Raw genomic sequence first — 13,848 nt, 5'->3', positions numbered from 1 at the left:
ATGTCTCAAAGTGCTTTACAGAATATACTGTGAAGTGAATTGACTGTGTATTTTGTGGGTGAAATGCGGCAGCCAATTGCGCACAGCAGTGTCCCACAAACAGTCGTGGATTGAGTGACCAAATTATTTTTTTTGAAAGGATTATTACCCCCAGAAAGTGATCCCCCCCCCAATCAACTAATAACCGGGTTCCTACTTAATGCTAAACAGAGGAGTGTGGAGGAAGCAAACGTTGGCTGAACACCAGGATCTGGGGGGGGGGGGGGTTAAAAATTGTAGTGGTTTGTTAACCCATCCCTTGTGCTAATTTGGTAATTGCCTCTTTGCACAGAATGTAGTGTTCCTTAGTCACAAGCGGTACATTTCAAGTTGCAAAAAATAATAAATGTAATGTGATCTTTCCACCATGTTTTATTTACAGAGTTAGTAAGCTTTTTCACCCTGAGAGTTGGCAATTTATTAACACCATCCACCACCGTCTGTGGGACACTGCTATGCGCAATTGGCTGCCGCGTTTCATTCACGCTCAATCCACTTCACACCGTATCCTGTGAAGCTCTTTGAGACGTCTCAATGATGTTATAAGGCTCTATATCAAATGCAAGGATTATTATTATTATTAGCTGTTTGGCATTAAAACAACTCTGCAAAAGGCGGGCAATAAATGTTCCCAAAGGCTGCAAGTTGATGAGTTAATGAGAGCTGTTTTGCTCCCATCCCAGGGGCTACGAATGAGGTAATGGAGCTTTGAATTCAAGCAAAAAAAAAAATTCCAATTCATTGTGTCATTTGCACAAACCCAGTCCAGTCATTACATCATTCCCCAACTAGAGCCAAGACACGTCTGGCTTTGCCTTGTAAATTCACAAGTGTTTTGTGGTATTTACATGAAATCCACCAACAATAATTCCAAAAGAAACCCTTTGGAAAGAAGAGGAGGAGAGGTGGTGGTGGGCTGTGGGGGAGGAGGTTGTTTTATTCTATTCTTTTTTTTTAAGTTGAGTTAATTTTCCTGGTGTTTTATGAAATGAAATAGATCAGTTTCTCTCTCTCTCTCTCTCTCTCTTTCTCTTCTTCACACCCACTCAAAAAGTAGAAGGGGGAATATTTTTTTTCTCTATATATATATAGAAAAAAACAGGCAAATTGCAAGGGAAAGGGAAAGGGAAGGGTGTTGTCATGGTGTTAGCCTAACTCACAGCAAACTTAGTTGGGCAGGACAGAAACTGATCTAATTAAAGCAAGTTCTGTCTCATCAGAAGGAGGTAGGAACTGCCATCAGATAAGCAGCTGTTTGGGCGTGTTTGCAATCCAGAGACGTAGGCAATTCATTCCAACCCCTTTCTCTCTCCCTTTTTTTCTCTCTTTCTCTCTCTCTCCCTCTCTCTCTGACCAAAGAAAAACCAACCCATTTGAGTCCCTGATGCGTTGCAGATGAGACAGCACTGGGCAGTGTTTTGATTTGGCAGAGAAGTGCACTCCCATCACTGCGGTAAAAAAAAAGGTTATTTTCTCTCTCCTCTTTCCCTCTCTTTCTCTTTCTCTTCTTCCTTCCTTCCTTCTCCCTCCTTCCTTCTCCTCTCCCAATCCCAGGACAGCCCCCCCCCCCCCCCAAAAAAAAAGAAGTTAAGAGGGACCAACAAGAAGATTTGAAAAGAAGAAAGAGGAGAGATGGAATTTGGCTGATGAATTCTTTAGGGAAGAGACGAGGAGAGAGAGAAATAGAAGAGAGATAGAGAGAGAGAGAGAGAGATAAGAAACTTATCTGCAATTGACAAGGAAGAGAGAGAGAGAGAGAAATAGGGAAGCGACAGAGATTGAGGAAGAGAGCCACAGAGAGAATAAGAAACAGCAATCAATAAGAAACTGATTGCTTTAGGGAACAGACCAGGAGAGAGAGAGAGAGAGAGACCAAGGTCAGCAGAGAAGGAGAGAAATAAACTTACCTGAAATCGACAAAGGAGAGGAAGGAAAGGGAAAAAAGGGGGAATTGGTTGGTTAGGAGATGGCGGATCAAACTAATATCCAGTCCGCTGCCAGCAAAAGCATTCGACCCTTCAAGTCGAGCGAGGAATATTTATATGCCATGAAGGAGGATTTGGCTGAATGGCTAAACACCTTGTATGATCTGGACATCCATGTGGACCTGTTCATGGACAAGTTGGAGACGGGGTACGCGCTGTGCAGACACGCCAACAACCTCAACCTCATGGCTGGCCAGTTTGAGGCCAGGAACCCGGAGTTGGCCAGCAAGGTGCAGATCCCCAGGGGAGAGGTGATCTTTACCTCCAAGAACGTCTCCCCAGGCTCCTTCGTGGCCAGGGACAACGTGTCCAACTTCATCAGCTGGTGTCGCGGCCACTTGGGCATCAGGGACGCTCTAATGTTCGAGACCAACGACCTGGTCCAGCGCAGGAATGAGAAGAATGTGGTCCTCTGTCTCCTCGAGGTGGCCAGGAGAGGCTCCAAGTTCGGCATGTTGGCCCCCACCCTCATCCAGATGGAGGAGGAGATCGAGGAGGAGATGATGAGGGCATCCGAGGCTGGACAGCCCCCCGGGCACTCCAGGAAGCCTAGCGCTGGCCCCAACACAGGCACCAGCACCCATTCCCACCCCCACACCATGAGTTGGGGGGAAGGGGCTCTCCAAGAACCTACAGCCCAGAGGAGGTTGTGCGATTTCAAGAACCTGGACGCAATGGTGAGTGCTGCCCACTCTAACCACCCACCCTCCCCTTTGATCCCCCCACCTCCCCATCTTAACTTACAATGTGTTAATACCCAGAAGTACAGACAATATAATACACATGTTGTTATATATTTCGCCTAACAGCAAGTACGAATCTGGTTGTTAGTTGATCGGGGGATCGCTTTCTGCGAGTAATAATAGGTTCCCCCCACCCACACCCCCCAATAATAATAATAGCTTGATCCCTCAGTCCACGACTGTTTGCGGGACACTGCTGTGCACAATTGGCTGCCGCATTCTGCCCACAAAATACACAGCCAGTTCACTTCGCAGTAAATTTTGTGAAGCGCTTTGTGACGTCTCAAGGCGCCGTATCAAACGCATGGATTATCAGATAATGTTGAACCCGCTTTGGGCCTTTGAACTGAAACAGGCAGCGGGATATGCAGTATAGCTCTGGAAATTCTCTTTAAAAAGTCCCAGAGAGTTTTATTTTAAGTAAAAAAAAAACCAAAGTGGAAGTGCTCCTGAGGTCAGCCAGAGCCCAGAGACTGTAGGAGACTTTTCAGAACGTGACACACAGCAAACTCCCCCACCCCCCTTGCCCCCCCATGCTTGCCTGTTCATTAACACTCCCAGAAGGGGTGTTTAATTTTTCCTCCCCGCCACGCCGCACACCACTGTCTTCCTCAAAAAAAACTCTTAACAAGAAGCAGTTTCAATCAAGTAACATCACAATCAAATTCCCCTTTTTAAAAAAACCTTTAAACACCTATATATGGACATGTGTGTGTGTATATGTGTGCGTGTGTGTGTATATATATATATATAGATATGCATATTAATTGGAGTTGAGGAACAGATCAGCCATGATCTAATAGAATGGAGGAACAGCTTCGAGGGGCTGAATGGCCTCCTCCTATGTTCCTATTGAACCAATTGATTGTGATTGGTTTTAAAGGCCGGCGAAATCAACAAGGGATGTGGGCCAACGGCTGCCAGTGAGACAACAGCTTTGAGCAAGAAACACCCACTTATTTTTTTTGCAAGGTTTTGACATGTTCTAACATTGGCAGCTATTTCTTTTGATCCTCCTTCCACTCCCCTCCCCCAAATCAAGGGATTTTCCCCAAATCTCTCGAACACCTCCATCCCAGGGCTCCACCGCCTCACGCCCTCTCTTGCCTCCTTCAAGGCTCATCTCGAGACCTTCCTCGTTGACCGCTCCTTCAGCCACTCTCCCACTTCAATGCCCCCTGCCCTCCGCCCCTTTTGATTCCAAACCCCGGCTCAGGTGTAAACCCCTCACTGTCCAGCACTTTGAGACATTCTCCCTGCAATATATTGTTATTGCTTGTTGAATTTGTTGTACATCCCACCCCCACCCATCCCTATCTGCCTTCAAAATCNTTTTTTATAAAGGAACTACCTCAGCAACCACACCAGTTCCCTTCTCCTCTCTCCCCCCACCCCCCCCTTACTCCCTCAGAGTTTGACCCCCATCACTGTGAAGAGCATGGAATAAAATACAAGTTGTTGTTGATGTCCCATTAGAGGCAGCTGCAGTAATCTAGTCACCTTGATGCGGTGACTGGCACATAAGGGGGTTACAAAAATTTACAATGTTCTCTCTCAGGCGATCGGTTCTCACTCTGAGGTCCGGGGGGTGTTGCGGGGGGGGGAGGGGGGGGGGGGGGGGTCGTGTCCAAAACAAAACCCTCACAAGAGAAGTTTTGAATCACTCTGTGTTATTTTGCTGTCAGCATCACTGGTCGACTGACTCCCTTTCCTTGCCAGGAGCATTTGACATGCAGCCAATAAGGCTTTCTTGCTGGTCTCACTGATCAATCAAACCTGGAGAGATGTTGGAAATGGCCTTTTATTAGTGTGCCCAGTGCTTTGTTTGCTAAATTGGAAGCTTCACTTGACAGTAATGTGACTACGTTAGCAATTTAGCAGGTGGGTGTTTGGCTTTGAAGACAGAGGAAGGGAGGGTGCGTGTGAGTTGAAGAGGAACCAGGGATTCAGGTCATGTTAACCCCTCAAGTGAAAGCTCCAAAGGACAAGCTGGACAACCAGCAGGAAGCTTGTCGGACAACCCTTTCACGTTACAAACGAGAGGACCCAGGTTCGATTCCCAGGCAGGGCGAAACCTTTGCCAAATTTCCTTACTCCACACTAGCTAATAAGTAGGAACCTGATTGTTAGTCAATTAATGGATCAGTAATAAAAATAAATTTGGTCCCTGTTTGTGAGACACTGCTGTGCGTAATTGGCTGCCACATTTCAACCATAAAATACACAGTCACTCCACTTCACAGTATATTCTGTGAAATGCTTTGAGACATCTCGATGACGTGATAAGGCGCTATATCAAATACCAGGATTATTCCTATTATCAGTGGAAGTTTTCATCCAAATGGATATCAAATTGCAGCTTGAATTCACTCAATGCAGTCTATCTCGCTCGCTGTCTGTTCCACACATCGACCACAGTCTGCTTAACGTAATTAAATCTGGACAGTGCCCTCACCTTGCCCCTAATGTGCTTGCTGAGGTCTATGTTTAAGATGGATTCCACAAAGCTTGGGGGCGTCTACGGCCGTCAGTCTGAACCTCTCTACTGGCTGGTCACAGGACAGTTGCTGTCTGCAAATTGGCATCTGTGATCGCCTACAAAATCCACAGTCACTGTGGCTGATAGCGAGCAGCTGGGAAGCGCTTTAAGAGAACTTGGTGTTAGAGATGAGATGATAACAACAACAACAACAAGATTCCATTTATAAAGCGCCTTTCACGTCAGGAGGACGTCCCATAAAGCCTCATTCTTGACTTCAAAGCCCTCCCAATGCCTTGCTGATCCCTTCCTCTGTGACCTGCTAACTCCATACAGATCTGTCCGCTCCCTCCACTCAGCAGAGGAGTAGACAGGTCTCCGGCCTGCTCCCAAGTCTTCCAACCGGCCCACCCCACCATCGGTGGTCAGGCCTTCAGCCTCTCTGCCCCCACCCTTTGGAACTCCAGTCCCTTTGCCTCGCCTCCTCCCTTGCCTCCTTCAAGACCCGTCTCAAGATCCTTCCCTTCGACCACGGCTTCGGTCAACCTCCTACCCCTGCCTTACACCCCTCCTGATCCCAACCTCCAGCTCGGGTCCAAATCCTTGACCATCCAGTGCCTTGGGGCTTCCTCTAATGTGAAAGGCGATATACAAATGAAATTTGTTGTTGTTGTTACCTATGCATTTCACATTCAGAAAGAACAGAGATGTGGATCTGAAGCTCACTACCTTTCGCGATTGACGTGAATCGGGAGGGGTGCCGTTGAGACACCTGCGAGTTTGGCAGTTTACTGACCTCTTTCTGTCTCTTCTCTTTCCTCCTCTCACCCCTCCCAACCCCCCCCCCTCCTTCCCCCCAACAAACACACACACAGGTCCGGGAGATCCTTGGCTATTGCTCCTGCCCGTCGCAGTTCCCTATGACCAAAGTCTCTGAGGGTAAATATAAAGTGGGCGAGACCAGCGCTTTGATCTTCATCAGAGTAAGGGCCATGTGCTGTTTCCATTTTCATTCTTTCCGCGTGTTGACTTGGTTATCAGACCGGGAAGCCCGGCCTCGGCGTGTGGTGTTTATGTTATTTTTCATTTATCAATTCAATCCTAAACAGAAACAAAGGTGTTGAATTGTTCAGAAAGTGATAAGTGAGTGTGTGTGTGTATGTGTGTGTGTGTGTGTATATACGTGAGAGAGGGATGTGAATCAAAGCTGAGCACTTTATATGTCAACTTGTGACTCAGGCGCTAACATTTTTACCTCTGACTCAGAAGGCTGTGAGATTAAGACTCCGCATTGTGACTTTGAGCTCAGAACCCATGCTGATTCCAGTACATTGCTGGGTGGGGGGGGATCAGATGAGACATTAAACAGAGGTCTTATCTGTGCCTAGTCCTGTTCAGGTGGGTGTTAAAGACCCCGTGTGGAGCCAGTAGAAAAGAGAAAGGAGTTTCTCTCTCCTGGTGTGTCCTAGCTGACAATCCCCCAGATAAAATTGATCATTGGCTTTATGGCTTTTCATGGGAAATTAACTATGTGTAAACTGGCTACGGCGCTTTACAGTAAGCCCTATGAAGAGCTTTGAAAGGCCCTCCAGATGCGAAAGAGGCAATGTCACACAAGGATTATTAATATAATTAATAGGTTAAAGGTTTATTTGTGAAGTCGGGTTTGGTGTTAAGAATCGGTGTTGGGTGTTGCTCTCAGGTGCTGAGAAACCATGTGATGGTGCGAGTGGGGGGTGGCTGGGACACACTGGAACATTACCTGGACAAGCACGATCCCTGTCGCTGCGCCTCGTTTGGTAAGTCAACAACAACAATTGTACAACGTCCTTCATGTTGGGGGGCAGGGGGGAGCATTGCCCTTAGGAGTCCCGTAGTTTAGAGGTTAGAGCATTTGCCTCGCAAGCGAGAGGACCCAGATTTGATTCCCGGGTGGCTCGAAATCTTAGATGAGTTTCCTCACTTCCCACACTCCTCTGTTTACCCAGCAGTAAATAGGAACCCACTTGTTAGTCGATTGGTGGATCGCTTTCCGGGGGTAATAATCCCTTCAAAAAAAATCGTTGTGCGCAATTGGCTGCTACGTTTCGCCCATAAAATACACAGTCACTCCACTTTACAGTATGTCCTGTGAAGCGCTTTGAGACGCCTCAATTACATGATCAGGGGCTATATCAAATTCAAGGATTATTATTATTATTGTGATCCACAAGGGCCCTGAATGTCCATCCTGTTATGGTGGTACAATCCCCAGCTGATGGGCCAGCCTCGCCTCGCCTTTTCCAGTGACTAATCTGCCGTTGCGGTATTTTGTTTGTTCACAGCTCATCGCCTGGTGCCGGGGAAGGTGAGCGGTTCCAGGACCCCGCGAGAGTTGCTGGGGGCCGGGGGGCACGGGTCGAGGTCGTCGAGCCCGGCTCCTTACCGTCACTCCGAGGGGAACGTCAGCCTGAAGCCACCAGAGAGCGCGAGGCTGACGGAGAAACGCGGCTCCTTGGTGTCGGACAACAGGGCCGAGGGCTGCGGGGGCCGGGGAGGTGAGCGTTCCTACAGCCCTTCTAACGGTGGCGTCAGAGCGGAGTGGACACGAGGGACCCCCTCGGCCAACCCCGCTTTCAGGCCAGAGTCCCCCGACAACGGCAGTCGTTCCACCCGATCGCCGACTCCATCTCATCCGGGAAGAGCGTCTGTCCCACGCCGGCCGCAGGACAAGACCCATGGCAGGTAACTATCGCCCGACCTGGGCGCGGTAATGAAGTGCTCAGTCAGACCTGCTGTTCTGTGGCCGTGTTTGCTCCTCCACGAAGCTTCAAACCTAATCTCATCTCCTGCTCTGCCCTCCCTCGGTTCCCTGCGCGTCTGTCGACCCAATGCCACGTTTCGGCCACAAAATACATAGTCACTCCACTATGAAACACTTTGAGATTGAGATGTCTCAACGACGTGATAAGGCGCTGTATCGAATGCAAGGATTTTTATTATTATTAGAAGGAAACGTGGCATTCACCCCCCACCACCACAGTTTATAATATCCCACTCCCCACCCCACCAGACTGAGCATTTGAGCTGTCTGCGTTAGCCGTTTAATGAAGTATCTACTCTGTTATTAATGAGCTGTCAAATTGACCCTTTGCTGTGGATAGACTGGAAGAACATTGTCCCATTGCACAATCCTCTCTCTGTCAGGCTACGTGCTGAGTCTCTCTCCTCATCCGAACCCATATCAGCCACGTGGCTTATCTCGTGCTTAGAAGATAACTGAGGCAATGAGTGTTTTTATAATAATGATAATCCTCGCATTTATCACTTCTTCGAGATGTCTCAAAGCGCTTCAGAGAATACACTGTAAAGTGAATATTTTGTGGGCAAAACTATGCTAGAATTGTATTTTTTTTAATTGACTGCGATAGAATTTTGTCGGCCACACAAACGGGGACAATCCTCTATAATATTTTGTTCTTGTTGCCAATTGTCACTAAAGACGAACGATGCAATGGGTTTCCGCGTGCGGCTGATCAAAAATATGTCTAATAATGATAATAATCCTTGCATTTGACATAGAACTTTATCGCGTTGTTGAGACGTCGCAAAGCGCTTTGCGGAATATACTGTAAAGTGAGTGAATTGGGGTCACTTTAAGACAGTGGCCCGCAGGCTAAGAGCGTGTGGAATTACAGGGCCCGAGCGTGCCGAGACACTGGGTAAGCGTTCAGGGCTTTGATCCTCTTCATTACATTAATATATTAGGACAACAGCATGACGTGCTCGCTCATTCTGGCGTGATCCAAAGAGGCTGATAAGCTGTCGCTTTGCGTCAGGCAGAATCCTTCCTGAGCTGCAAGTCTTCACAAGAGTCGGATTACTCTTCAGGGGTTATTCAGTCTGGATGGAAATATCTCTCTGCTGCTGACTGAATGAATGGGGGTTTAACCCTTGCGTTCCTTTAAAAAGAAGCGTCCTTCTTCCCCTCTCCATCACTGTGTTTCCCCTCTGCTCCAGAGAGTGACATTCCTTCCCTCACCCACCCCGCTGTGAAATAGCTCTGTGGTGAAGTAGTCTAAATCACTGGTTCTGTTCTGCCCACTCAGCGTTGACCTATGCGTTGCCCATTGTGTGCTGACTTGTCTGTAATGGGCCCAAGGCCATGGTTTGAGAACTTGCCTACACTTAGCTCCTCGTCAATGCTGCGCATTCAGCTCCAGCCAGCCTGCTAAACAAACGGAGTTGTTTGGACGTGGCGTTACCAGTAAATCAGCTCGAATTGACGGCATTCATTGCCGGGCCCGATGCGAGAGTGTGAAACGCAACGAGCCTGACCTCAGTGCTGAGAATCACTTGCTTTTCAAAGTAGCATTGTGGTCCAGCCCTGACCAATAAAATGTCCTGGGTGTGAATGGGACGCGGACCAGGCTCAATTGGTAGCACTCTCGTGTCCTAGGCTGAATGTTGACACGCACCCACTCTCACTTCCCCGGCCCACCCCACTGGGGAAAAAATAATTTGGTCCCTCAATCCACGATTGTTTGTGGGGACACTGCTGTAGACAATTGGCTGCTGCGTTTTGCCCACAAACTAACAGTCAATCCACTTTGTAGTATATTCTGTGAAGCGCTTTGAGATATCTCAATGACGTAATAAGGCGCTACATCAAATGCAAGGATTATCATATCATAATAGTAACCCGAGGGAAATTGGTAGTGGATTCCATTTGCGCAGGCAGCTGGCTTTTTGTCTGTCTCGTGTTCCCCATTCCTTGTACTGCAAAAGACACAAGGGACAGTGACTCCCCTCCTTCCCCCCCCCACCCCCACCCATCCCCCCTGCCACCCACCCATCCCTAAACCGTGCCTGGGAATCAAGACAGTCAGTCCTCCCAACTAATGTTTAATTGAACTCTCGCGGTGCAAGGTTCAAACGCTCCGAACGGGAGTCTGCGCGAGACGATAGGGCAATTCACAAAGGTCTCATTGTGTCAGAAAGATGGCACGTGATAGTGGAGTGAGAGAGAGGCAGTCAGTGACAATTAGCGGAGACGGAGGTCGGAGCGTAGAGGTCAACAGCAGCGTTAACCCATTTACAGTCTATTCAACCAGATAAGGACGTTTTGTCCCTCGGATAAGGAGTTAACCCAAGGTCCCATCTGTGCCTGTTCCTGTGGATGTTGAAGATCTCCGCGGCACCTTTGAAGAGGATTCTCTTTACCCCCCCTCCCCTGCTAAATCAATCATTCACTTTGTGGCTATTTATGGCCTTTGCAAATTGGCTAACCCCATACACACCCCTTCAAGCCGCTATCCCTCATGTACTCATTATCTTTCCTCTCGTAACCCACAATGGACCTCCGGTTTCTCTCTCCCGGTGTCCTGTCCAACAATCCGCCAAATAAAATGGGTCGCTCACTCCAACGAAGAGGTTTGCGATGTCTCTACGGTGATCAGGTACTGTATCAAATGCAAGGATTATTGTTATTATTGATTAAAAGTTCACTTCCCTGTGGGTTTCAGACGGAGGGAGCCGGTGGGTGAGAGCCAAGCCGGGAGAAGAGAGAAGCCTCCCGTGTCTGCCCTGGGCTGGACGAAGCCCCGAGGGGAGCCGGCTGGTAACTCTAGGTCCAGACTCGAGGACCAGGCGAGGAGGCAGAAGAGCGAGTCGTCCGAACGGGGCTCGTCTCCGAAGCAGAGGCCGAGGGTGGCGGCCACTGGCGGGCGGCTGAGCAAAGGCAAAGCGGGGAGCGGTGTGGCCGTGCTGGTGATCAACCGCGGCAAGGAGGGCCGGCATTCCTGGGCTCGGGCCGGCGAGGGCGAGGAGGGGAGAGCGCAAGTGGACAAGCGGGTGACTCGAGGCAAGTCGCCAACACGACCACCGACAACAACAACCACCACAACAACAACAAATTGCGTTTATACGGCGCATTTCACATCAGGAGGCCGTCCCAGGCCACTGGAGGCTTTGGGCCAGAACCGCTCGACCACACAGCGAGCGAGAGGCCAGAGGACCCCCGCGGGTGGCCAGTCTGTGTCCAGCCGGTCACCTTGGGTAAATCAGAACGTTTCGGACGGGGGGCAGTTGATGGGGAGAACGGACTTGGCTTGGGCTACTGCCAGGACCCAGAGTTGGAGCCAGACATGGAGCGGGAGAACGGGGTCAGCTGCCGCCCTCTGGCCGATGCAGGGGAAGCGGAGGATGCCTCGGGCTCGTGCCAGGACCCGGAGTCAGAGCCAGATACTGAGCGGGAGCGGGAGCTTTACCGCAGCTTCGAGGAGGAGTTTCTGGCCAACACCAGGCGGGCGCTATTCGAGGGGGACGGCGAGGCCGAGGCAGAGGGCGCGGTGCAGGAGGGAGGCCTTCAGGTGGACGAGGCCCTGAAGACAGTAGAGAGCATCTCAGAGCCTCTGTTGCCGAGTCCCGTGGCGGAGAAACGTGCCTACAGTGTCGTGCCTGAGCAACGAGGAGCCAGAGACACAGTTGTGACGGAGGACGAAGAGGAGCTTGTGGGATACGAGGATAGCGTAGAGTCAACGGTGGAAACATCCAGCGAGTCGTCCTTCAACATCCGCTTCCCGGTCTCCCCAGGGCCCCATCGGACTCCCACCGTCGTTATGAGGCCCAAGAAATCACTAAGGAAACCCGACCGAGTGCCATCCATTTACAAACTCAAACTGAGGCCCAAGATCAGGCCCAGGACGGACAACCGGCCCGAAAGGAGGCCCTCCAAGATACCCACCCCCGCTAGTGTCGGCCTGAAGATCCCAAGGCCCCCCCAGGAGGAGGAGGAGGAGTGAGTGAGGCCATTCAACATCTGAGCTCATCCCAACCTGGAAAGGATCTGGTGTCTTCATCCCACCTCTGGGGGTAGGAGAAGTCAGTCTGTGGGTATTGAGTTATGGCAGAAATTATAATACGTTTGTAGCTCAAAATCGACCAAATATTAGCCTGACACAGTAGGTAGCACTCCAGCCTCTGAGTTCCATGAGGTTGTGGTTTCAAGCCCCCACCACGTTGGTGGGGTAAGTTTGCAAGTTTTAAGTTCAACCCCCCGCCACTTCAGGACTCGGAATCACACAGTCTAAGCTGACATTTCAATACAGTGCTGGGGGGGCCTCGCATTATCCGAGGGGCCGTCCTTCTGTTCAGACGTTAAACCGAGCAGTTTCCCCATTCAGGTGGATGTTAAAAAAGTCTCCCGTGGCAACGCTATTCGAAAAGAAAAGGGAGTTTCTCTGTCTCTCTCTCCCGGTGTCCTGGCAGACAAACCCCCAAATCAAATCAGTCGCTCACTCAAGGGCGAACTTGATTGTGACGTTGCATTGCAAGCAGTCACCTTGGAGCCAGCTCAGCTCCAGGGAGACCATGCTTACTCCCCCCTCACCTCGGCCCCCCCCCTCCCTCCTTCCCTCCCTCCCTACAAGGAAACAAATAGAAACGCAAGAACCCCCATGAACACTAAGACATCGTACCGATTTAACATAGGAAACACTAAGTCTAGCTGCAGAACTTCAATGCGCGATTTGCACATCGGTAAGACCTGAAGCGTTATGAACCCGGTATCTATTTCATTAGGTCGTACACTGGCTTATTTATTACCTGACATCTTGCAAAAGTGGTGCTGTGTGACTTCATGCTGCTAAACGGGAGACTGCTTTTTTAGTGGGGGGGTTAACAGGTTTGTGCGTGCTGTTTGTTAATGTGTAATCTCTTAACCCGTGGAATGTTCTCTCATCGGCTGTAAGTTAGCAATTTGAGCAAGATGTTGCCCTGAACACGGGGCGATCAGTACTTTAGGCTGAGCCAAGACAGCAGGACAAGAGGGCATGGGTTTGCAAGCAAAGGTGGTAAATTTCGGGACAGATTTCTCAGGAAGTTTTTGTTCACCCAGAGGAGAATTAACGACAGGAACAGGGAGCTCGATGCTGCGATGGGAGGACGGGTTTTCTGCAGGACTGAGATCAAAGGTTCTCCTCACTCAGTGACTCTGCCCAGTGCTCCTCTGACACAGCACTGCGCTGACTCACTGCTCTGTCAACAACAACGAATTACATTTACATGTCAGGAGGACGTCCCAAAGCGCTGGACAATCGAGGATTTAGGGGTTGGGATCAGGAGGGATAGAGGGCAGTGGAATAGGGTTGGGAGGTGACCGAAGGTGCAGTCGAGGAGGAGGGTCTTGAGACAGACACACACAAGCCTCAGCGGCCAAGCCCTGAATCTTTGGTGCGTGTTATTCACGGCACCCCTTGCTTTATTGAGCCTCGAAGACAACATTCCCATTCAAGAGAGAGCGACACATTAACTAAGCTTTTTTCCTTTCCCCTCTCTGCTTTGGTTTCCTTTTCCCACTTTTTAACGACACAAATTACCTCTCAGATTCCCTGACAAATCACTTAGCTTATTAAGACATTGGAAAAGAAAACACGGGAGAAAAGAAATAAGTGAAATTGAATCTGAATCGATAACTTTGCTAGTGTGTGGATACAGTGTGTGGGAATTGGCACTAGTTCCTGTTGAAATGGCCACAACAAAGTGGCCCATTCATGAGGATGATTGGTCCCAACAGGATATGTGTGTGTGTGTGTGTGTGGGGGGGGGGGAGGGAATGGAAGCC

The 13,848-nt window shown here is 49.6% G+C and overlaps 1 protein-coding gene across 1 annotated transcript; it reads left to right on the top strand.

Annotated features, from left to right (window-relative positions):
- Positions 1-1,800: 1,800 nt before the first annotated feature.
- On the top strand, positions 1,801-12,316 carry gas2l1 (growth arrest-specific 2 like 1). Its single transcript, XM_042337351.1, has 6 exons — positions 1,801-2,701; positions 6,122-6,229; positions 6,949-7,045; positions 7,571-7,970; positions 9,443-9,593; positions 10,856-12,316. The coding sequence occupies exons 1-6, from the start codon at positions 2,006-2,008 to the stop codon at positions 12,026-12,028; spliced, it is 2,625 nt and encodes an 874-aa protein (XP_042193285.1). The 5' UTR covers positions 1,801-2,005; the 3' UTR covers positions 12,029-12,316.
- Positions 12,317-13,848: the final 1,532 nt, after the last annotated feature.

This window comes from Callorhinchus milii, unplaced genomic scaffold (genome assembly GCF_018977255.1).
Source record: "Callorhinchus milii isolate IMCB2004 unplaced genomic scaffold, IMCB_Cmil_1.0 Scaffold8, whole genome shotgun sequence".
NCBI classification, from domain to species: domain Eukaryota; kingdom Metazoa; phylum Chordata; class Chondrichthyes; order Chimaeriformes; family Callorhinchidae; genus Callorhinchus; species Callorhinchus milii.
Note: the sequence above shows the minus strand (reverse complement) of the source record. Positions and strands in the feature narration are given on the sequence as shown.